Source organism: Tamandua tetradactyla, chromosome 12 (genome assembly GCF_023851605.1).
Source record: "Tamandua tetradactyla isolate mTamTet1 chromosome 12, mTamTet1.pri, whole genome shotgun sequence".
Taxonomy (NCBI): Eukaryota; Metazoa; Chordata; class Mammalia; order Pilosa; family Myrmecophagidae; genus Tamandua; species Tamandua tetradactyla.
The window spans coordinates 76124594-76149833 of NC_135338.1; the positions used below are offsets into that span (position 1 = coordinate 76124594).

General features: G+C 40.9%; 1 protein-coding gene across 5 annotated transcripts in view; it reads right to left on the reverse strand.

The window, feature by feature from the left end:
• The window catches only part of GABRG3 (gamma-aminobutyric acid type A receptor subunit gamma3), a 736378-nt gene that overhangs the window by 463306 nt on the left and 247832 nt on the right, over window positions 1-25240 (reverse strand). Inside the window, exon 3 of one of the 5 annotated variants that reach the window (XM_077123979.1) lies at window positions 22342-22433. The exons of the other annotated variants lie outside the window; for them this stretch is intronic. Within the exon in view, the coding sequence (XP_076980094.1) occupies window positions 22342-22431 (90 nt within the window). The 5' untranslated portion in view covers window positions 22432-22433. The remainder of the gene's footprint in view (window positions 1-22341; window positions 22434-25240) is intronic. 5 annotated transcript variants of the gene reach the window in all.

A 25240-nucleotide genomic window follows, 5' to 3' on the forward strand; every position in this document is an offset into this window, starting at 1 on the left:
GGAGTAAATGCCAGAGTCACAGAGATTACTCCAATATTCACTAAGCCATCTAAAAGAACATTAAGATTAATTGGGTTGTGGTGATTTACCTGTGATGTGCTGTTTCTCCAAATCCATGTTTGTCGAAAGTTAACTAATGTACCATCTGTGACAGAGGGATAGCTAGAATAACTATACCTGCTCCTGGACCATCAATTTTGCAAAGATTTAGGGGACATTATTCTTTATTCTTTCATCAAATATGACAATGTTTTAAATTAGCATTTAAAATTGCATGGGTTTCTGAGATAAAACAGGAAATTCAAGGGCATCTGGAGATTCCAGTAGGAGCCCTTTGATTTAAAACTAGAGGCCCTTCGGGGTGCCAGGCTCTTTTCTCTGCCACTGTATGAGTAGAGAATGCACCAAAATATGCCCCCCACTGGGCAAAATAGGCCAGAAACATGGCTGTTTGGGGAATGTATCACAGCATCATAAAACTGTTACATCTTCTCTGCCTGAACAGAGAGTGTCCCTATTTCACTCACAATGGGTACCTTGGCCAGTTCTTGTAGGATCATATCTGAGGGTTTTGTTTACAGCTGCCCTTGGAATAAACCTCAAATTTCCACCTGCTGGAGTCCAAACAACCTCTGTTAAGGTCCTGGAAGAAGTCATCCACAGCATAGCCATTCTTTGAATGATCAATTTTGTGAAAATAAAGAACTCCCAAATAAGAACAAACAAAATTCACAGCTTTCTATACCAAAGGAGTCTGGATTCACATGCATTTGGCAGAGATTAAAGGCAGGCAGGAGTAGGAAGGCTTGACAGTGGGAAAAAGGAAAGACTTCAGGGATGCCCTGATTGGAAGCTGTTGGCATGGGAGGCTGAAGGCAGGGTAACTAGAAGGGGGCAACTTATGTGATAGATTAAGGGAGTAGATTTGGCTTTCTCTGGTTGACCCTATGTTGGGAGCAGGACAAAAATTAAGAAAGCTTTCAGTTACTGATCAAGTCCTCACTATTTTGGGTTGATTATTACAGGATGGTTTGACTTCCTGGGTTGGTTGCTGCAGATAGGAGGGTCAGAGATTTCTAATCATTATTCATTTTTGTATCCAGTCTCTCTGTTTAGTGAAGTATTAAATCACTCACAGGAGAGGTCTATAGATTTATTATTTATCAGTAAAGTAAGTTGAAAGCCCTCAACATAAAGATTTCACAACTAACCAAATGAAAGTCTTCTAAAAGGGACAACAATTTGGTAACTAAAAGATGATTACTCCAGAGCACGTCACTCTAGTGTCACTACTAAATGGCTTGGAGGCTCAGAACACATTAAGCTCCAAAAACCAAGGTCCATTTCCTCCTTCCTAGGGCGACAGCATAACAAAGAAGAGGAGAAAGGGGATACAGACAAATCTACCTACTGTGCTTATTCCATTGCAGGCAGTGAGCTAAGGTTTAATCTTCCCAACAATACTAATGGGAGGATATTATTATTATTAATTATTATTTCCATCTTATGTATGAGAGCACAAAAGCTCAGAGACGATAAGTAATTGTCCAAAGATCACACAGCAAACAAATGGAGTATCTGGGTCTGGAAGCTAAGGAATCTAGCCCCAGATACACAGATTTTCCAGTTGTGTTATGGCTAGGTGCAGTGGAAGTTCCCTTAGGAAGAAAACACTGGTTCTCATGGAGATTCCAGGAGGCTTTTTTTTTTTCTGGTACACAATAAGCTTTCTCACTACATTATTCCATAACCAAATGTCATAGGATTATCAGAATAGAACAGAATTAAATTAGACAGATTAGAAATAGCTGGTTCTACATAATCCTTGGCTTCTTTTTGATATGAGTACAGATTTTTATTACTTTTTTTTTAATCACCCAAAGCAATTAGAGAAAAAATAAAAACCCATGGCCAAACTACTCAAGCCCAGAATGCTTGTGGCCTGTAAATGTTTTCTGCTTGAATTAATAATGCTCAGTTTCTAATATATAAAGAAGGGGGGAATCATATTGTGGGAAATAACTTGACCCACTTAATTAGGTGTGAAATATAACAATGTACATTGTTACATAACAATGTGCATAGAATATATATTTCGCATTATGATAGAAAGCTTCATAATTTATATGAAACAAAAACCTCATTTTTTCCATCAATATCCTGTCTCAGTATGTATATAGATGTACCTGGTGTCTGTTGCAGAAAGACTTCATTGAAATGGACTTGTCCATGATTGGTCTTGTATGCTTACATACAAGGTCCAACAAAATAAACCAATCCAAAATGTAAAGAAAAGGGAAGCCTAACGTATGTATGTAGATATAAAGTTGTCCTGGCTCCAAATGGATGCTCTTATTTTGGCAGGCCCTCTCCTATGGGATAAATACAGCTTCCAAAAAGATGGCTAACCACTTGTTCTGAACTCTATCTCTCCTTCTTCCATCTTGGGCTCATCTACCATACTTTAGAGACAAGAGCTGCTAGGGGCAAGGGTGCCATTTGAGTGGATGATGACCAAACAGCCTTATCGGCTTCCAGCTGCCACTCCTGGAAGGCCCCTCCGCCTACACCTGTCCCTGAGATCATGCCAGCTCTTCACCACCCCAACTCAAGGCCATGCATGGGAAATTAGAAAGCAGGGTTTTCAACAAGTAGAAGAGAGTAAGCTTAAATACTTGTAGTTTAATTATTTTACCTTATACGGAAAGGGAAATTTAGTAAGTCGTTAACATTTTCCACTGAAAATGTTTATTAGTAGAAATTTATTTTTGTTCTACTATATATTTTGTGCCAAAAATATATTTGTGCCAAAATATATTCATAAAAATAAAGGATAATAACTGCCTAAACTTTTCCATTTATGTCTTTTTGCCTCCTGGCCCCAAGATGAGGTTTAATAATCATACTCAAAATTTTAGGAAATGTTTTCTATAGGTTCAACACCTAGAAAATAGCCTGGCAGAAAATGAGCTGCTTCAATAAGTTGTAGAATGAATTATGTGTCCCAATTTAGATATATTAGTAACCTTAGTCCACATTCCTTTAGGAGTGAACACACTGTGAGTGGGACTAGCTGAAGATGTTATCTTAATTAGGTGCCTGTTCAGTTGGATGTGGCCCAACTAAAGAACAAGTATCCTTTACAAGCAGAAGAAATTCAGAAATATTTAGAGAAAGCCACAGGAAGGACCTGGAAACCAGAAGTGAAAGGACCCAAGAGAGAATGGAGAGGATATCACCCTGTGATGCCAGGCAGGGATTCAAGCCAAGGAACCCTAAGGATTAACAGCATCCAATTCTAAATGTTTTTGACTCTAGAGAGAAAGTATTGCCTTGCAGATGCCTCAATCTCAGACTTCTAGCCTCAGAGCTGTAAGTCAATAAATTCCCAAAGTTTAAGCCAACCCACTGTGTGATATTTGTTACAGCAGCCTGCCAAACTAAGACAGTGCCCAAGGTAGAAAGTGTTTTCTGGTGTGCTTGGTATCTCTTCCTGGATGGGGACATGGCCAACCACATGGCCCCCAGCCCACCAAAAGAGGGGCAAGGTGCTAATTCTCTGTAAATGAAAGTAATGGTTCTCAAAATAATGCAAGAGGAAGCTCCATGTGGAATCCCAGGTGAACTAATAGTTAAGGCAGACTAAACTCACCTCAACTGTATTTCAGGCCAGGACATGAAGAAAATGAACCAAACATTTATTGGGTTAATCTAAATCAGAGCACTTTAAGCATCTGCTGAATTTGCTGCAAATCAAATACTCCTTACTATTTTCCTGAGTTAAGTTTGAATACTTTGTGCTTCAGCTCATATTTCATGTAGTTAAATGCCATTTTCAAGTTAGGAGTTAGATTGAATTATGACATGGAATGTTACTGTAATGAAATTGGATTTTACTCCATTTAACACAGCACAGTTATTATAATAAAGTATCTTAGGTTTCCATTTCCAAAGCAAATTAGTCTAACATAGTTTTACTTCCTATAGATCATTTTCATATATTAAAACCTTTTACCTGAATTGCAAAAGGCCTAATATAATTTATTGTACATTTGGTGTTATTGTTTACTTTGATAAAAATTGGAACTTTACGTGAGGAATATTGCTTGAGGAATGTTGGGTAAACAACACTAGCATTGACGTTTTCTGATTTATTATTTAGAGCAGTTGATGTAGAAAGGGCTTTTGTTACATTAAAAAATGTTTAATGTTTTGTGAAGCTTAGATAATTGGACAGCTTATCTAAGCTGTGAAGCTTAGATAATTTAGTCAGTCATATAATTGTGGAAAGAGTCAATACAATTTAGATATTCTTTGTCCACCAAGCAAATCATAAAAAGTGCTAACATATTAAGCAAACTAAATAATTAAAAAGAAAGTGACACTAAACTTAAATATCCATGTTATTAGTTTCTGGGCAAAATTTTCAAGTCCAGAAATTAGGCAGGTATCTAGAATGCAATCTTGATCAGCTCTGTCTTTCTTCCCCAAAAGGTATTTTTTTTTTTAATTACTGAGTTTGAATTTAAGTTTTCAACCCCCACCCCACAATCGTGAGGCATAGCAAATAATCCAGTGACATTTAGAAATTGACATCTGGTTTCATTAAAGTCTAAAATTTCCTTAGAATAAGGCTAAGTCCTCTTCTCCTGCCTCTAAATCCTTCTCCCTTCCACTAAGAATACACTGAAATTTGCTGCTCAAGCAGCCTGTAAACTTCTCCAGAAAGGGCACTCTTTCAGGCCCCATTACAATAGAATCAGTGGGGAAACTGGCCAGATTGAAGACTGTTTTCACACTGAGTCTCAAAGGCCGTATTTTCCAAAGTATGACTCCAAGTTTTGTTTTTGGTTTGTTTAAAGTCCAGGTATTATTGGTTTAACTGTATTTGCATCATTCAATTGAACATATTATATTGAATACATAGGATACATTTTGCATAGGAATTTTTGAATATTTAGATGTTTGAAAAACATTTAAATATAAGGCTATTTGATGGGGGTTGAGTCATGCACCTCGCAAAATACACATTCAAGTCTTAACGTATTTCACGTTCATGTTCTTGTGCGTATGAACCCATTTGCAAACAGGACCTTTGAAGATGTTATTATCAAAGTGTGAACTCGTTTGTAAATAGGAACTTGGAAGATCTTATTTGAATGAGGCCAGATTGAATCAGGATGGGCCTTAGTCCATATGGTTGAAATCCTTAAGAGAAGAGAAGGAAGTCTAGACAGAGACATGGATGAAATTCAATGGAAGTCAGATGTCAGTAGAAGCCAGAAGTCAGAGAAAGCCACAGGAGGAGACCAAGGAGACAAATCACCATGTAACAGAGGCAGAAATGCAAGCCAAGGATCCCCAAGGATTGTGGCAAGCCAGCACCAGAATGCTATAGACCCCTAGAGAAAGCATGGCCTGCTGAACCTTGATTTTGGACTTTTAACCACCTCAACTGTAAGACGATAAATTCTAGTTGTTTAATTAAGCCTACCCATTGTGTGGCATTTTGCCAGAGCTGTTATGATGATTAAAACCACTTGCTTTATTCATACAACTATATGTAGCACCAGTGTGCATATACCTGGGAATTAAAGTTTGAGTGTTGAATGTCTGATATTTCATGCAGAATTGTTAAATATATTAAAGGTTTCTCTATTTTCTTGAATTCTCTTTAAGTTAAGAAGAAAGTGCTCACACACACACAAGCACATAAATCACAAAGATTTCTAATCTCATAATACTCAGCCCAATCACTTAAAATAATATTTTTAAGCTATAGTCACTAGTCAAAGGAACAGAATAATTACCAGATTTGAACTGCACTATAGCTTACTGCAGGAGATTTTATAGCCAGGTGTTAATGGCATACTACAGCAGCCTGGGAAACTCAGGGCTATAATTTGTAAAATTTATTTTTAGGAAACTTAAAAAAAAAAAAAAAAAAAAAAAAACACCTTCAGAGCTAAGGCATTTAATGGCTTAAATCCAAGGTAAAAATAAATAAATAAGAGCACAAAAGAAATTGTTTCCTATTTTCAAGTGGCAATTACTACAAAGAAGAGAGGGATAATTTAATTATTCTCTTCACTACTTAAGGGTAAAAAGAAGCAGATAAAACCCATTGGCCAGAGTACATGGGTGGTTTAGTGGTAGAATACTCACCTTCCATGTGGAAGACCCAAGTTCGATTCCCAGACCATGCACAGCTCCCCGCCCCCACCAAAAAGAAAAAAATCTCATTGACTAAAAGATCATTTTGCAAGTAGGACAAGTAGTTCAAGGAAAACAAAATCTTCAATTAAAAAAAAATAATGAGAAGATTAACTTCTCAGGAAGCAACAAACAGGGCTAAGAGTCAATCTTACTCCCACCCCACATTCCGAGACTCTGAGTCTATAAAGAGCCCCTCTCACTGCCTCTCCTCCAGGGCCTGGCTTCAACATTATGCCAAGTAGAAGATATTCTCAATATGTGGAAATAAACTCAATAACAGAAAAACTAGTTCGCTTGATCTGTAGAATAAGTCAGGTGACTATCATCATAATCCATTTTGGTATTTTCATTTTATTAGACTTATACAAATGACACAATTGTGTGCTAAAATAGATATTTAATTGATGTTAAATTGCTTTACCTGGAAAAGCACAGTAGACATTATCCTTTAATTAACCAAGATTTTAGCTTTTAAAATTTTAAAAGTAAATACCAAGAGAATTAAAAGTATTTGCTCATAATTTTGAGCAAAAATAAAACCCACAGTTTCATATGATTTATCAAGATTTTGAGGAAATGCATATTTGGTAGGCTAGAAATCACTTGAACAATATGATTTATCAAAATATGAAGGAAAGTAAGCTTGGTAGCTAGAATCATTTGAATAATTACCTTAGTTTCTATATTATTTTTAAACGTAAGTATGGCACAAGACTTCTCTAATAAAAATTCCTTATTTCATTATTGCAACCTAGTGATTGATTTTTGCAACCTAGCAATCTCTGGTCATTTTAAATCTTAATTGTTTATGAAACTACTACATTTTCTGATTTCTTTTAATGAACTTGATACTTCAATGTTAGGGCAACAACATTTTACGTAAGTTAATGTTTAAAGACCTTAGAGCCTGTCTATTTTTGTACTTTATCGGGAAAATTTTTTCTTTCCATTTTTTTTTAAATTTTGGAATTGATATTTTATTAAAGAGGAGTAAAATGTTATTTGGGAATAAAAAGTGTTATTTCAGGAGGCAGAGACCTCAGTTTTAGTTTCTTCTCTATTATTGAGCTACTGTATTTCCCCAACCATAAAAGTACAAAATGAAATAGCTATGCAAGAATTTCAAAATGAGCACACCTACAAGATACCCAATCCTTAATCTCGAGAGCATCCTTTGGCCATAACTCCCAGAGGGTAAAGGAAAGTGCCACTAGGCAGATTTGGTAGGGTGGCTTTGTCACTCCATGACTATTGAGACTTGTGACTCTTAGAATGCATTCTCTAAAAACTGACACCAAGTCCCCTGCACAAAATATAGTGCTCCTTCCATAGCTCCAAGCTTTGAGATGACCACACGTCTGCCCAAGCAGCAGGTTTTATGACTGAGACAAGAGTTTGTGCTTGCCCTCTTGTCTTCACCCACCACCAGCCAATTCATCTGTCTGGCCGAGACCACATCTCCCATCCTCATTCACCTGCTGGCCTCCGGGTGTCTCTTGAATGTGGATCCACATCCAGGATGACAACCAGCCCAAGATAGGCACTATCCTGGGAGGCCTCTCCACTGTGGTCCGAGCCATTCCCAGACTCTGTCCCTCCAATTCTTATGCATCTCAGTGACCAACGCAGACGTCCACCTGAGGTCCCGTTTGCATCCACTATGTCCTGCTGCACCTGCGTGCTCACATTTTGGGGGCTCCCCTTTCTTCTCCCTCTGAGGCCACTAGTTTCAGTCTCCTGCAGCTCAGAGTTCTCAGTCATCACTTTCAGCCATTCTTGTCTGGGTATCTTCAATAATCCTTCACTCATACCTATCCACATGGCCTTTTCTGTACCTGGGCTCTTCTGCTGGCCACTTTTCAGGAAAATAAAATCACAAAAATGTTCAGAATTTCCAAATGGAATGTATTGTATCTGGGTCTGTGCCCCTCTCCGTCTGGGCTCATGCCCTGCTAGAATGACCACGTCAATGTTCTCGTGTCCAAGCCTTCCCTCTCCACCTACAGCACTCCACACTCAGCGCTCTGTTAGTATCAGATTCTGTCTTAGTATTCTTTCTGGTGAAGGACTTCACTGAGAACCTGAGCAGCTAAGGCAAGACACTTGTGGGACAATTGTTAATTCCATACACATTTTACCAGGTGAACTGTAAAATCCATCACATAGTTTTGGGTGCTAGGGACAGTGGCTTGGCTATCCCACACTGTCATTAAAGTATGAATGAGAGGCCCATACATGCCTCTGTTTCCCTCTGGGACATAGGTTGTAAGGATGGAAGAAATCTTGACAACCCACAAGCTCCCAAGTTTGGTTTAGTTTATTCTTCTTCAAACAGAAATAAGAAACACAAACTTTAGAATGAATTTTCCTCCATTAGTAAACTTATTTAAACTTTAGAACTTTGCTAAAGAATCTAGTAGTGTGGAAAATGGTACCCCAACAAGCCCAGTGAATCATGCTTGGCGTCCTCTTTTCCAAACACTGATCATTTTCTCCACAACACTGCATTTTGCTTGCTGCAGGTCAGTGTCCTGAAGCCAAACCTTCCATTTGCTCAACAGCTAAACTTTCCATTGCATGATTTATGGGACACAGGGAAGTACAGAGGAGGGTACCTTTAGATATAGCTATTGTTTTTCATTAAAATGGTAAAAGCACACAAGCTAGGTTGTGATTATTTTAAGATAATGGAATTAAGACAAAAGAATCAGGACAACGGAATTAGGAAGAATAGAATATCTGACTATGAATGAGTAAGTAAATGTAATGACTACCATACTCTGGAGAGAGAAAAAAAAGCACTAGTCTTTGACAAATGATTGAGTGTCTGGGGATGGGTGGGGATGGGCAAAGTAGCATTCCAAGGAAAGTAAAGATTCTTCTTGATCCCCTACACTTCCAGGGAGGTCATTCCTTCCTACCAAAAGATGATGTTCAGCTCCTATATTGAAAGGAAACTTAGAGTCATGTAGAATTGATATTTTCTACATAGAGGGCTATGAAATTCTTTGCCTTATGAATGGCAGAGGACCTCTATTAAGCTTAACAGCTAAATTGATGAACACAATACACTAAATCACTCCTGATCCACAGCAAAATAGATATTACATTTGTAGGGATTTAGAAATCATCTAATCTGTACTTCTTATGCTATTCTTTCCACCTTAAAAGCCTGAAAGGTTTTTAAAGGAAAGCTAGAAAACATTTTCATCAGATATCACTTTAGCAGTGATTCTCTGCTCGATCAGTCTTAGTTAATTTTATCTGCCAAATTGGTTAAGCTATGGTGCCTAATTGTATCACCATACACTGGCCTAGTTGTTACTATAGAGGTAGCATTTACACATTTACTATCAGTTGTCTTTAAGTAAACATTAGTCCCCTCCATAGGGGAATGTGTGTGGCACTAATCCAATCAGTTGGCAGCTGATTTTAAGAGCATATAATTGAGGTTTCCCAAAAAACAAGAAATACTGCCTCAAGTCTACACCATTTACTCCAGCCTGAGTTTCCAGCCTGCTGCCACTTCAAGGGATTTAAAACTCAACACTGCAACATCATTCTTCACCAGAATTTCTAGCCTACTGGCCTACTTGGTCTTCCTGCCCCATAATTGCATGAACAAGTCCCTTAAAATCTATCTGTCTGCCTGTCTGTCCTTCTATCTATCTCCTCATCTCTATCTATCTATCCATCTATCTTTCTACCAACCATTGGTTCTGTGTCTCTGGAGAACATTGACTGATACAGGCTGGGAGGAGACACTGCTCTACCCTCAATACAGAAATAAAAACTCTTGAAATCTAGCACTCTCATTTTATAGATAAGAAAACTGAGGGGTAGAGGGGAAGAAATTTCCTTTATGGTGTCACTGTTAGCGTTACCACATTCACTGCTGCTCCATTGGCTGACATTTCCTGTCTGGGTCAAATAGATGGAAAGTTCAGGTTAGGACCTGTTTTCTAGGTAGCTGTTGGGGTCAGGCCAAACTATCTACTATTTAGGTCATCCAAGAAATGCTTCTGAGGAGACTATTAAAGTCAGGCAACACTTCAATATTTCAGGGTTTCTAAAAAAGTGATTCTGTACTTAAAGCAGACTAAAAGCCAGATTTGCATTTAAGGGCTGGGGTGAAACATGGCTTTTCTTTTATCTCTTTCCTAGGCACTGGTAATCATGGAGTAGCATTTTGGGGACATAGACATAGGACAAAATCAAACCCTTCTGTGTTAGACTGAATTACATGCCCCCATTTAGATGTGTTTTTAATCTTAATCCATGTCCCCATGGTGTAAAATGAACCTCTTGAAGATGTTTTACTTATTTATTTTAACTAAGGTGGATCCCAACTGAATGGGAGTGGGTCTTAATCTGGATTATTGAAGGTCTTATAAAGAGAACTTGGAAGTCATTGAAGGGGAAAAGGAGAGGACATCCCTACATGAGGGAAGGCAGAGAGAAACAGGAACCCCAAGAATTGTTGTAAATCAGCACCAGAAGCAGTATAGACTTTGAGAAGAAAGTGTTATTTGCTGATGCCTGATTTTGGACTTCTTTGAGCCTCAAAACAGTGATCCAATAAATTTCTGTTGTTTATACTAAAACCAGGTTGTGGTTCTGTGATTGAAGCTCAGGCAAACTAAGCCCCCTCCTTCAGATGAACTGTGGGCCATCGGGCAGTCATAGATAGAAGATTAGAGAGTATTGGGAGCTCGGTACAATAGTCTCCATGGGCTCTGTCTTGGACGACAACACTTCTCATGGGCATCCCTCCCAGCCCACTCATGTTACAGTAATGCAGAGCTAAGGAAGGAAATAGCTTTAAAAGCGGAAGTATATTTTAAAATTTAAGAAATACTCAATCATGAACTCTGGTTCTGGGAATTTGTTAAAAGGAAATTGTTCTTCCAGAGTATGTTGGGCAGATAATAAAAAAGTATTTGCAAAGTCCCTTTAGGACTGGTGAAAAATTATGGAATTATTAAAATTCCCTACCTGAGAAATTCCTGACATTCACTCAAGCATTAGGGACTACTAAGTTAACAGGCCAAGTACTCAATCTTGAGGCTGGCTTTTATGAAATTCATTTCTGTAACAGGAAAGCTAAGCCTACCTATAATTATGCCTTAGACAGTCACTTCCAGAGAACCTCCTTTGTTGTTCAGATATGGCTTTTCTCACTCTAAGCCTAATTCTGTAAATAAATTCATTACCCTCCCCTCTATGTGGGACATGATTTCATGAGTCTCCCTGGCAACATGGAACATGAGTCCTAGGGATGAACTTGGTCTTGGTTTCATGGGATGGAAAATGCCTTCTTGACCAGAAAGTGGTAAAGAAATGTTGCAAAAGCTAAGAGATTTTAAATATATTTCCTAGATATTGCAAATTGCCAGGGTATGCCAAACTCCAACCAACAGTGTTCCTGAAACTATAAAGAATACCCAGGGTTATATCTGAGACTCTTTAACACTTTCACTCAGTTTTATTCAGAAACCTAAAACCTCCAGATTGTTCCTATGCCTAAGAAGCCCTGAAACCCAAAAGAAACCATTCTCTCCAAGAACATCAACCAGTTGTATCCCTCTACCCATGTCAATATCCCTTCTCAACATGAAGATGTTAGAATAGTCCTTGCCCAAATATTCCTAAAGATTGAGAGAAGGATCAAACAGAGGAGTCATGACAGAGAAGATAGTATTTTACAAATGAGTGTGACTATTGAATAATTATATTGATATTTCTTTTTAGTGTCCAGTGTATTAGAGCAACTAGAAGGAAATACTTGACATTGTGGAACTGTAACCCATACCATATTTTGAAGTTTGTTACATAACTACTTGTTAAAATATATTTTGAAATTTATCACTTTTCTGCATATACGGTATATATATTTCTCAATAAAATGTTTGAAAAAGGAAATTGTTCTAAATATAAAAAAGATTATATGTATGAGTGTTCTGTCATGTGGGAAAAGGAGAAATCACTGAATCCTGCATGAGTATATTGTCCATGTGGATTCTGGCACAGATACTCAACCAATTCAATTAACATTGCCCACCAAGGAAAGAATCCATAGCCCAAGAATGACACCTTTGTGAGGGGATATTGGACGGAACTGAAATTCATAGTTCTCTCTTTTTAAAAGCTTGGAAAGTAGGTGTTTTATTCAGGGTTCTCTATAGGAACAGAACCAACAGGAGAAATCTGTAAATATGAGATTTATAAAGGTGTCTCAGGCAACGGTAGGAATGACAGTCCACAATCCATAGGGCAGTCTGTGAAGCTGGCAGCTCCAATGAAGGGTCAGGATGAACTCCAGAGGAGAGGCTCAATGGCTGAAGAAACAGTGGAAAAGTCTCTCTTCTACCTCATCTGGTTGGATTATCTCACTTGCAGGTGGCATTGTTTAGCTGATCACATATGTAATCAGCCACAGATGCAATCAACTGACTGATGGTTTAATAAACCATACTTCTGGTGAATCAACCAGCCATGAAATATCTTTGCAACAACAGTCAGGCTAGCGCTTTCCTGATGGACAATTGGGCATAATTTCTTGGCCAAGTTGACACTGGAACCTAATCATCACAGTCCACACTTTCTCAGCTTGGCAGCTATAAACATTACTTTGAAACATGCTTAATTTCCAAATAGAATACAGTAACACACATATGTTTCACCTAACAATACTCAACTGTCCTGAATGCAATCAGAAACACACTACATCTCTCCAGAATGGGTGCAAGTCCCTAGGTAACATTAACTCTTAAACTTCATATCTTATGACTTAAATACTATAACATGAACAATACAAATTATGTCATACGATAGGAAGAAAATAAGATATTTGCTTATATACAAATGCAAACATACTCATAACAAAACAGGGAGGAAATTCTCAGCAAGCATTTTGGCTGGCCATGGTTTTTTGCCAGGTGGGGTGACCCAAATATTCATTCCTGGAGTTACTGGGCCATTGTTAGTCCTGCCTGTGTTGGGTTGTTGCAGTTTTTCATTGATTTTAATCACAAGGCATGGTAGTATAAGAGACACCCTAGGGAATCTCCTGTATTCCAGGAAAACTCTTCTTTACCTCCACTGTGTGGTTGCAATCCTATTTCCCCTTGATAGTCAGGATCAATCACTCCAGACAGAAAAGTAATCTCCTTTCATGCCTATTGATTCAGTGGCATGAGAAGCCCAAAGTGGCCAGGTGGCAGTTTTAACTTTCAGTTCAATGGAATCATTGTTGTATCTCCTGGTGGGAGTACTCCTCTTTTTGGAACTAAGACTTGTAGACCAGCAGAGCTTAAGGTTTCAGAATCAGGAAGTGAAAATTTTTCTAGTGGGCGACTAAGGGTGATAGTGAGTGGTGTCACTCTCATTTCCACCCCTTGATTCCTGGACCCACGAATCCTGACTATGGGAGAAAGAGCACCATAGAGTGGACACTGATTCAGAACATAAACAGCCTCATGAAGAACACTGGGTTCCTTGATCAGAAGCAAAGCTGTGTGGAATACCATGATGGTGGATAAAGCATTCCATAAGTCTACAAATGGTAGTTTTGGAGGATGCATTGGGTATAAGGAATGCAAACCCATATCCGCAGCATGTCTATTCCAGTTAGAATAAATTGCTTCCCCTTCTGTGTTGGCAGTGGTTCAGTGTAATCAACCTACCACCAGGGAGCATACTGATTCCTTCGGAGAATTGTACCATATTAGGGACTGAGTATGGGTCTCTTCTGCTGGCAGATTGGGCACTCAGCAGTGGCTGTAACCATGTTGGCCTTGGTGAATGGAAGTCCATGTTGCTGAGCCCATGCATAACCTCCATCCCTAACACCATGCCCACTTTGCTCATAAGCCCATTGGGCAATGACAGGAGTGGCTGATGCAGGTGCTAAGATTCTTCAATTTGCCATTTGCTCCCTACTGAAAGATGCTCTCTTTAAGGTGACTCCAAGACTTGAGTTCTTGAATTAAAAAAAAATTTGAATGAGCAATTAACCAGGATAATTGTCCTTAACAGTTCCAGGAAATGCCTCCTTCTTCCTTGGAAAAACACTGCAAAGTAGCAAGATTTATTTTTAAGTTCTACTCACAGGTGACACGTCTTTACATGAGGTCCTCTGGGCTGGAGTGTTTCTAGAAACTACCCAGCTCATCTGTAAAACAAACTCTCAGTGTTGGTTTGATTTCTGGGCATATATATATACATGCATGGGACTGTCTGTGGTTCTATTGGTACCTAATGATATGTTGCTTTGCCATTTAATTGCTTTGAATCATCTCAACTGTCCATTCCTCTTCATTCCTGTTTTTGCTCCTCCTCCAGCAAAAGTCCCTTGATCTCATGTTGGGTCACTGCAACAGCTTTCTAGCCATGGGAATGGAAGAGTCCACATTCATAGGGCAGGTTCTGAAGCTGGTGGCTCCAATGAAGGGTCTGGATGAACTCTACAGGATGAACTGAAGAAACAGTGAAAGAGTGTCTCTTCTTTCTTAAAAGCTTTTAACTGATTGGATCATCTCCTTGTTGAGTTGATTGCAGATATACTCAGCCACAGATGCAATCAACTGGCTGATGATTTAATACACCATCTTTCTGGCTGATCAATCAGTGACAAAATATCCTTGCAGCAATGGGCAGGCTAGTGCTTGCCTGACCAGACAACTTGCCATAATCACTTGCCCAATTTGCCACCATAACCTAACCATCACAGTAAAGTGTGAATAATCCATTTAATGGTATAATATCCTTTTGCATCTATCTACCTGTCTATCACCTATCTGTATTATCTATCTATCTATCTACACAAATACAAATATTTACATACTTTATATATGTAAGATGTAACATCTTTTATTATATATATCTTTATATATACATTTATAGAGATATATGTGTGTGTATGTGTATACACATATCTTTAATAATTTTTTTCAAAACCACCAAAATGCTAAAAGTAGACACATTAGGGTAGTGGGATTGCAAATCTTTTAAAAACTATTTTATTCCCAATCCCATTTTTTGTAATGCACTTCTATTACTTCAGTAAGAAAAGTATCATTTAATTTAATTATAATCTGTTCTTAAATTTCCACCTAGAAAAGAAAAGATAGTTCAGTTGTTTATAAGAAAATTTCATCACAGCTACCTCAAATTAATGTTGGGTTAAAAATAAATACTTTAACAATACACATGAAGGCTGCTTCTTTAAATAAATTATTCACAACCCCACTCTTTATGGTTTTAAAAATAATTTATCAGGACTTTCGATTGCTTCGGATCCTGAAGATAAATCAAAATCATCAAAGAGATGCTATCACAATGAAGAGCAAGGGGAAAATCTTTTAAACTTGGTAACTGATTGCTTTTAATTTCATTCTGGGCTCTGGGTCCTACATGCGGCAAAAAGTCTAAAGTGAAATTGTATTGAGAATTAGCACAAGGTTCTACTCAGAGAGCTTTGGGGTTGTGATCTATTTACAGGAGAGCTATTGTCTGGATCATGGATTTCAGCCAGTGGCTCCCAGAGAAATCACTGTCGCTGTAGTTGAAATCAGAGAGCCCCAATCTCTGATTTGTAAGGAGACATGGAAGTGTTAAAAATTCATTGTAAGAATTTTTCCCTAATGCCTTCATTATAAGGTCCATAATATTTTAAACATTCAGGGATTTGGACTCCTATTTTGGGAAGTTAGGTCATTTGGTCATTTGCCAAATCTATTTTTAGATCATCATTTACACCAAGAAACTATATTCCTGAAATATGCAACCATTGGCCCAAATACTTCGAGAGTTCTGAAGCACATGTCTCACATCGATTCACCTTAAAAAAGAATGAATTTGCTTTTAGATCCTTTGAAGGAAGTACTGGCCTTTAATTCAAGGATAGAGGTGTATCTAAAAAGAATCATATTGGTAAGAGTCACAGCTAGCCCTGATGAAGTATTTATTATCTGTCTGGTGCCTTTTTAAGCACCTTGCATATGATCTGCAAAGATTTTTTCACATGCAAACCCTGTCACCTGGAAAATATCACCAACAAATGACAGGGTCCTCATGTAGGTCTATGCACCTGGTCAGATCTATCCCACTACTGACTTCCAACATTCACATAAAGAACTTGGTTCTTCCCCGGGGGAAGCATGGAAATGTTGAATGCAGTTTGGGACTCTTCTGTAGAAGAATGTGCTAAAGGCTCAGGATGAGTTAAGATTCCCAAGAAAAGAATTAAGAGTGAAAAGAGAGATCGGCTGAGAACAGAATTATAGAGGAATCTGCATTCAAAAGGTAGAAATATATATTAAGAAGGGTTCTTAAAAAGAATATACAACTTCAGCCCAGGAAAACAAAAAGTACTGCAACCATCAAATTCATTGATTTTAATCATATTATCAGTGTGGGGACAATCATAAAAACTTCTACAGCCTGGCTTTACTCAAAAATAAAGATATACAACAGCATCTTCATCATCCTTATTTGTCATGTGAAGAGGAAGGTCAGCATGTTAGTTTCAAATTTTGAGTATCTGAAAAATGGAGTGTTCTAGTTTGCTAGCTGCCGGAATGCAACACCAGAGACAGATTGGCTTTTAATAAAGGGGATTTATTTCATTAGTTCTTCAGAGGAAAGGCAGCTAACTTTCATCTGAGGCTCTTTCTTATGTGGGAAGGCTCAGGGTAATCTCTGCTGGCCTTCTCTCCAGGACTCTGGGTTCCAACAACTTTCCCCGGGGTGATTCCTTTCTGCATCTCTGAAGGCCTGGGCTGGCTGAGCTGTGAGTGCTGAGATGAGGTGTGCTGAGCTGCTTGGACTGTGCTACTTGCACTGTCTCATTTAAGCACTAGACAATTAAGTCAAACTTCATTCATTGCAGCAGGCATGCCTCCTAGCCAACAGCAGATGTAATCAGCAACAGATGAGGTTCACGTACCATTGGCTCATGTCCACAGCAACAGAACTAGGTGCCTTCACCTGGCCAAGTTGACAACTGAACTTAACTACCACATGTAGGAAAGAAACATTTTATGAAACTAAAACAAGTTATGTTTATTCTGAAACATACAGGAGAAATTATTAAGGGTCATTTAGACATTCTAGAGAAGAACTACTTGGTTGTAATAGGGCAAAAATTACAGAGACAACTGGAAACATAATTTGGGTAAAGGGCTCAAGAAATGAGACAGTGCATCGTGTGACACAGGGATATAGGGTATCTCTACACCACTCTAAGACGAAGAACTACTTTAAGAATAACATGTCTCAAATGATGTAAATTTGGGGGGTACATTAAAACTAAAAATTAACATCTCCTAAGTCACTACACTTTAAGTTTGCTTTCTTGTTTTTCAGATCTTGTTCTACATACTTTTTTTTAATTCCCTCAACTCTCTTTCAAAGCCATGGGATTGTTGATACACATGGTGGTTCAAAAATGGAAAGTTCAGTACTATAAACTAATAACTTGGAATCGAATGGTATTCAATCTATTTTCCAAGCAAACGGTAAGAAAAGGAGATCTCCTTCTACAAAAATCATATTGTCCACAGCAAGTGTCTAAAAATGTCACTGAAGAAATGAGAGCCACACCTCTGCATCTCTCAGGAGGCAACTCTACCTCAAATGTTGCATCTGAGTTTACTCATTGATCCAGTAAAAGGTTTCCTCTAGTTATAGCATGTTCTGATCTCCCTTAATTAATCCTGTAGGTCTCAGCAATGTTCTCCTCTAAATACAGTTTAAGAATTTACCTTGGTATTTGTTGACTGAAAGACAGGGAAGAAAAGAAAAAGGAAACAATCCCAAATTCAATTGACTGAGAGGTTAAATAATGTCTTGCATGTAAAGTATTGTAAATTAAAAAACAAACAAACTGAACTCTTGATTTATGATCTTTGACTACAGAGAAATGACAACAAGAAGCATACCCTACTGGGTTATAAAATGGCCACTGCCTTCCTCTATTGCTGGGAGTCGGGAATAGTTCTTGTGGAAAGCACTTGGACAAGTCATCATTATTGATCCTGTAATGCATTTCTGAAACTCTGTTTTACATAAATAGTGTCAATTATAGGGAAATGTTTTATAAATAAAGAAAGAAGGAAACAAATATTATGTTTTCCTGACCCTGTAGCCTTTGCCCTCTAAAATCTTGTATTTATTCCCAGGAATAGAACCCAACAGTGGTAGCCAGCCAGAGTTGAAGAGAAGAGCAGTCTGCCAAGCTGGAGTGCCTGCAAGGGCTCAGACCCATGGAGAGAGGGATGAAGGATGGAGGATGCCAGGGCCCTGAAAACCATAATGTGAATGCCAATTCTCATCCTTCTTTCCTCCATGCCCTGACCTGATACCTCCTGCTGGAGCTGGGGGTGAGAACAGAGAGGGGCAGAAGCATTGCCTGCTGTCAGCACCACCATTTATACCCAGAAAGGGAACGGAGACTCTCTCACCAGACCTATCTGAACACTACTGGTGAAGGGATCTTGCCTGAATTGGACCTTTTGTTTATCCATTGGTTGTGACCTTAGATGAGGACCTGCACTTGTCCCAGACTAAAACCCAAGACAAAATGAAAATAATAGTTGGCCCCCATGTACAGAGCAAGACTTTCCACTTGAAATAGAAGGTAAGGTAGCACATAGTCCCTTGTGTGGTAGATTGAATCATGTACCAAGGAAAAACACATTCTTAATTTCAACCTGTACTTCTGTGGGTGTAAACCCATTTGTAAATGGAACTCTTTGAAGATGTATTATCAGTTAAGGTGTGGATTCATTGTAAACAGGACCTTCTACAATCCTATTTAGATGTGGCCAAACTGAATCATGGTAGGCCTTCATCCATAGTACTTGAGGCCTTATAAAAAGAAGCTAGAGTCAGAAAAGCCACAGGACAAAGTCAGAAGTCAGCAGAAAATACAAGGCAGACACAAAGACAGAGAGTTTGCCATGTTACAGAAGATACAGATACAATTCAAGGGACCCCAAGGATTACAGTAGGACAGCACCAGAACACTAGAAACCAGGAGGAAACTTAGCCTTGCCAACACGTTGACTTTGGGCTTCTAACCTCCAAAACCATGAGGCCGTAAATTTCCATTCTTCAAGCCAATCCATTGTTTGATATTTGTTATAGCAGCCCTGACAAACTAAGATACTTGGAACCCCATGGGTCTCTGAAGGGAGCCTGAGAAATAACCATACAAATTAGCACCAGCTGAGAGTCAGTGATGAGGTAGCAAGAATGAGAATTATAGAATCTCAGGGCACTGAGTTCATGCCTAGGGCTATAGCCAGACAGGGAAGGCCAAGTTGACGAGGTCTCCTCAGGCTGAGTGCAGGTTAGAGTAAGATATAGGTGAATTGAAAGAGTGGCAAGGAGAATGCCAACCTCTGTCCTGAGATGGCTAGAGTTGTCAGGTAAGGAGAAAGCACAGAGGTTATGTTCATTTGCCCCAAGGATTAGAATGACTTTAGCTGGTTTTCTCTCTAGGTGTCTATGTGTATGGATATAGGAATTTTATCTCATTGTGGAGGTGAAGAAACAGGCATGTTTGGAAGATGCCTGGCCAAAGTCACCCACATTTTTACTTCAGCCCCAGTATGGCAAACCCAGTCTTTTCTGAGTTCTGTGTCCTGTCTAAACCTTGCAACCTCCTGTGGGCACAGAGGGCATGGGATGGAAGTTGGGGGTAGGGGGTAAGATAAGTATGATATCTGCCATCCAAGGCTCGTCCTGGAATTGGAGGTCCACTCTCCAGTAGACAAGAATTTGGACAAGAGTGCAACCTTAAAATGAGGAGGACAGACAGAAGTTTATGTAGGGTGCAGTGGTCCTGGGACATGAGACATCATCATTGCTGGGAGGCAGTGGTGCTATAATCACATGAACATCCTTGATTTCAAGAAAGCAAGTAGCTCCTAAACCAGAGGAATGGCAGCACCCGTCCCTTGGCTTGAGACTTCCAAAATTCAGGTAATTTCAGAGCGTAAAGGTTTGGTTCACCACTTCATTCGTGAGAGACAGGACAGCTCAGCCTGTTAGGGCTGTGGTGCCATGAGCAACTGAGCCAGGGTCTGGTTATGAGTGCTGGAGAGACAGCTATGGAAAGAGAGAATGACACAGGCCCAGCTTCTTGTGAAGCTTTGTGAAGGCTTCCCTGAATCCTTGACAGCAGACTGTTTTACTTCCCTTCATGCCCCTCAGTATTTGTTAAACATGAGTAAGGTTGCACTTACTGAAATGCTTTATAGTTTATGAAACACTTTTAATGCATGTGAGAACCACGTGAGGTAAACAGCGGTGTTGCGCAAAATTTCTAAAAACCAAAATCTTAATGGGTACAGCCTCAACCTGGAGGAGGATCCCTGCAGCTTCTTACTAGACCAGGTAGAAGCCTTTCATTTCTAGACCTGTTGTGCTCAAGGGGTCCCAAGGCAGGTCAGGAGGCCAGGGCAGGGGCTCATAGGGACTTGTTTGTCCAGGGGCAAGGGCAAGAAAGCAGGGAAGGGACTACCAGAGACTCGGGGGTCCTAGGACAAGGTCAGGAGGCCAGGACAGGGGCTCCCAGAAACTCAGGGTGGCACTTGTTTACTCAACGGCATAGGCTCAGCATCATGCTAATTCCTACAGAGAAGAAGCTGAGAGACACCAAGCTCTGGGCAAATACATAGTGTTGTGAGGGCTGGAACTTCACTCCCTAACTTAAATGAAATCAGTCAACATAGTGACAATGTTTAAAGCTTGGAAGATACCACTGGTAGAATAGAAGATGAGCAAATTATTGTATGAGCTTGGCTTTAAAGTTCTGTTGAGGGTTGGTAGCTAAGAGCAGATTCCGAGGAGGATTGTTTGGCCAAGGGTGTGTTTACTGGGCAGGGGGGCAGCATTATCTCATGGGGAGAGTTGGGGGTTGGGTGGAGACTGTATAATAGGCTTACTGCGGACTCCAGGGCAGCTACCTCCTCACTGCAGGCTCAGTTGGAATCTCAGGGACACCTCAGGGGACTAGCTGAGGCAGGAACAGAGGCCTAGGCTGCAGCACAGGGTATGGCTCACTCATTCACAGGAGTTCACCTGTGCCTCTGTATACTTAGAGTCACTGGAAGCACTTTCCTGAGGGTTGGGGGTCCTGAAGCACCAGGCAAAGGCAAGGACAGAGAAACAAGAGTTGTTGTTCTCATGGTGTTTTCATGTGTTGTGATAGATTGAATCATGTGCCCCACAAAGACCTACTCAAGTCCTAACCCCAATCCTGTGGATGTGAACTCAATTGTAAGTAGGATCTTCAAAGGCCCTATGAGTTGAGATGAGGCCAAACTAAATCCTTATGAACAGAGGAAATTTGGACAGACAAGAGTAGGAGACAGAAGACAGAAGAGCATGGGGCAGAGCTGAGATGAGCTAAGGATTGCTGACAAGCCAGCAGCAGGGCACTGCAAGACTTCAGAGGGAGAATGCCATGCCAACACCTTGAATTTGGATTCCAGATTCCAAGACTGTGAGACGATAACTTTCTCTTATCCATGGTAATCTGTTACACCAGGCCTGGCAGACTAAGATATGTGACCCCAAGCAGCCTGGACATCCTTCAAAGATGTATTTAACATGTCAGAGTGTTGAGATGCATATTCATATTTTTATAGGATAATGATAGCAGAGGGAATTCTCTTCTAAAACACACTCATGCGTGTAAGCATCAATATAGGTTAGTCAACAACCTCTGTAGTCCTTTGCTTTTTGTTTCTGGGTCTGCAACAGTGCTGTTGGTGTTGACGTGCCCACTACCCTGAACAGGACAGCTGTGCTCAGAGGGCATGCTGGCTGGAGCAGCCTTCTCACTTTCACTCTCTCTCTAGAGGTTTCTGCTTTTTAGATGTTCTACTTTTTCTCCCTTCTTAAATGTCTTTTAAATCCAGGTAGGCTATACCTTTGTTATCAATTAATTGCTGATTCCATGACCTCATTTATCTTTTCAATGTGAGTGTGCTGAGGGGCTGTACCTGCACCAGCTGAGAGGCACCCACACCCTGCCTGAGAAGCACCCATGCCTGCTGTAAGGGGTATATCTGTCTAAGGGGCATACACACCAGATCTGAGCAGCATCCATACCTGGTGTGTGACAGCTTCAGAGTCCTGTCCCTCCTCCATCAGTGTTATCATGAATAGAGGGGGAACCTCCACCTGTCGTGTCTGCACCATGTCTGCAAACGAACCGGTGACACGTTTTAGCATCAGTAAGAGTGATATGTGAATATTTCCGTGGCACAGTGCAGTTTGAACTTAATGCACTGAAGGAATTGACTAAGCACAATGTGAATGCAACTGGGGTCATACTTTCATCTCTTCGGGGTCAGTAAACTCAACTCACTGGGAAATGTGTGCCTGCTGTTGTTATCACTGCAGTACTAATCCTAGGTAAATCTGTGCTCTTGTTCGCCAGTGTCAAAAAGTGGGACCAGGAAAAGGCGCTATGCCTCAGAAGAATCATCCCTGGGACTAGGAAAACACCACAAATCAGATGTCCTCTTTCTCTTGGGTCATTTCTCTTGGCCATCCATCATGGAAGGGTCACTGCACTATAACACTCCTGGCCCTGGTGACTCAGCCCACCCCGCCTCAGCCTTGTATGATTCATGCCGCCTTTAATTCTCCCATAGGAATTTTGCAAATGCATTTAATAATGTGAGGTTGGGGAAAAAAACCTCCTGTTAATAATAATGAAGGTGTCTTATGGTTCTGATCATGTGTGAGAAGAAGTTAGAAGCATCTATTACAATTAGACTGGGGACCTGATCAGGTCAAAACTGGCAGAAAGCTAAATTGCAGAGAAGCACAGAAAAGACTAAATGGCAGGGGGTGCTCTCTCTCTTTCTAATTTTGGTCCTTGGGAAGCCACACTGAGGAGATGCTTGAGAAGAATTGGGGATAAAGAGTGGCGACAGTAGAGAAAGATGCCTACTGGCCACAGGCTGAGTAAAATCCCTTCACCCTACCAGGCAGAAAGGAGCAGCACCACATGTCAGAGCAGCAAATCAGAGACTAGTGAGCTAAAGAAAGGAAAGGGGAGAGGACCATGGACAGCTCAGAGTTGCTGAGAGTGAGCGAGATTCCTAAACATCCCCATAGGACTTTGTGGACACCTTCCTCACATCTCCATGCAAACAACCTAATCAAAAGGTCCGACCAAAATAGGTCTACAGTCACAAGAATGGATTGGAAGATCATGGCTTTTCTGGGGGTAGGTAACAGTTTCAAACCAGCACAGTACTATAGCCCTAGCTATGAGGTTTGACTGCTTACACACAAAACTTTGCCTTTAGAAAAGGAGTACATGGAGGCCAGGTGACCCTCAGGTTCCTTATTATGCCATTGCATTATCTAGCATACCGCATCTGCATCTTCATGACAAACTCTTTAATTATATGTTCCTGAACATACACCTTTCACCTAATCAGAACATTCTTTAATAGTCTAAATATCATTTCACATTCCATAGTTAGCTTTATTATTATGACTTATATGAGCACATAACTAGTTCTTCTCATTTGGTTTACAGGCATTAACAGTGTATTCAGTTTTCACAGAAACTCTATAAATTGGCTCCTGATAATAAGTCCTTCCAAGGTAACTTGTGTAGGAGAAGTGAGGTGACATTTTCAGATGGTCAAAGTTAGTACTGAGTTAGAACTGAGACTCAAACAGATCTCAGTGATGCCAAAGCTCCTGTTTCTAACTACTAAAAAAATACTGCTTTATTTCACAGCATAAATGGTCAATAACAGACCATTACCCTAGTAAGCAATCAACAAACAATCCTTAATAAACAGTGGAGGCCCCGCAGCAGCCGAGCCGCCCGACCTCCCTACCCCCTCTCTTTCTCCGCCGGCCCGCCGCGCGGCGCACGCGCCCCGCAGCAGCCGAGCCGCCCGACCTCCCTACCCCCTCTCTTTCTCCGCCGGCCCGCCGCGCGGCGCACGCGCCCCGCAGCAGCCGAGCCGCCCGACCTCCCTACCCCCCTCCTCCCCCTCCTGCTCCGGCTGCTCTCCAACCAACACGGTGCCCTCTTCCCCCGCCTTCACCGTGCTCCTCCGCCACCAGCCTCGACAGCCTTGCCGCCCTCACCTTTCCTCCTCCAGAACAACTACTGGGGGAGTGGAGATAATACAGAGCAGCTCCCGGAGCCACGAGGGAGATTAAAGGGACAGCGTACCCCATCCTGGAACGGCTGACTATCTGGGAGAACCAGCTCCGGTGAGATCACCAAGGGGCACGGGCTTTCCTGGGTGGGACAGCAAGCGACCGGAGTCCCTCCCTTCCACCTTCCGAGGCCAGCTGGTAGAATTGGACAGGCGGTCCCCTTAGGCCGCGGCGGCTGGTGCCCCCACCACACGAGGCCCCCCGGAACAACTGAGATAGTTGGGTCGGAAATCCCCAGACTGCGGAGAACAGTGACCGGGGGATCCCTTCCAAACACGTGACTCCCCCGTCGGCTGGGAACAGTGCACTCTCCCGGGCTGCGACAGCTGGCGCCCTCCCGCCACGCTTGGTGCCCCGGGCCGACTAGCTAATTTGGCCGGACGCTCTCCTGTGCTGCGACAGCCGGCGACCCTCCCCGCATTTGGAACCCCGGGCCGGCTGGCATTCTTCCAAGACGCTTCGGTTGCCGAACCTCCCCTACGGCGAGAGTTTTCCAGAGTTGAGGGACCCACAGCAACTTTCGCTGGTGGAACCCACAGACAGGCGTGTGCCACGTGCGCCACCTACTGGGCAGGATAGAAAGAACAGAACCGAGAGACTGCGCAGAAAAATCTTTCAACCTGTGGGGTCGAACACCCGGGGAAATCTGACTAAATGCCCAGACGCCAGCAGAAGATAACGGATCACGCTCAGAAAATTGAACATATGGCCCAGTCAAACGAAGAAACCAATAGTTCAAATGAGATACAGGAGCTGAAACAACTAATGCTGAATATACGAACAGAAATGGAAAACCTCTTCAAAAACGAAA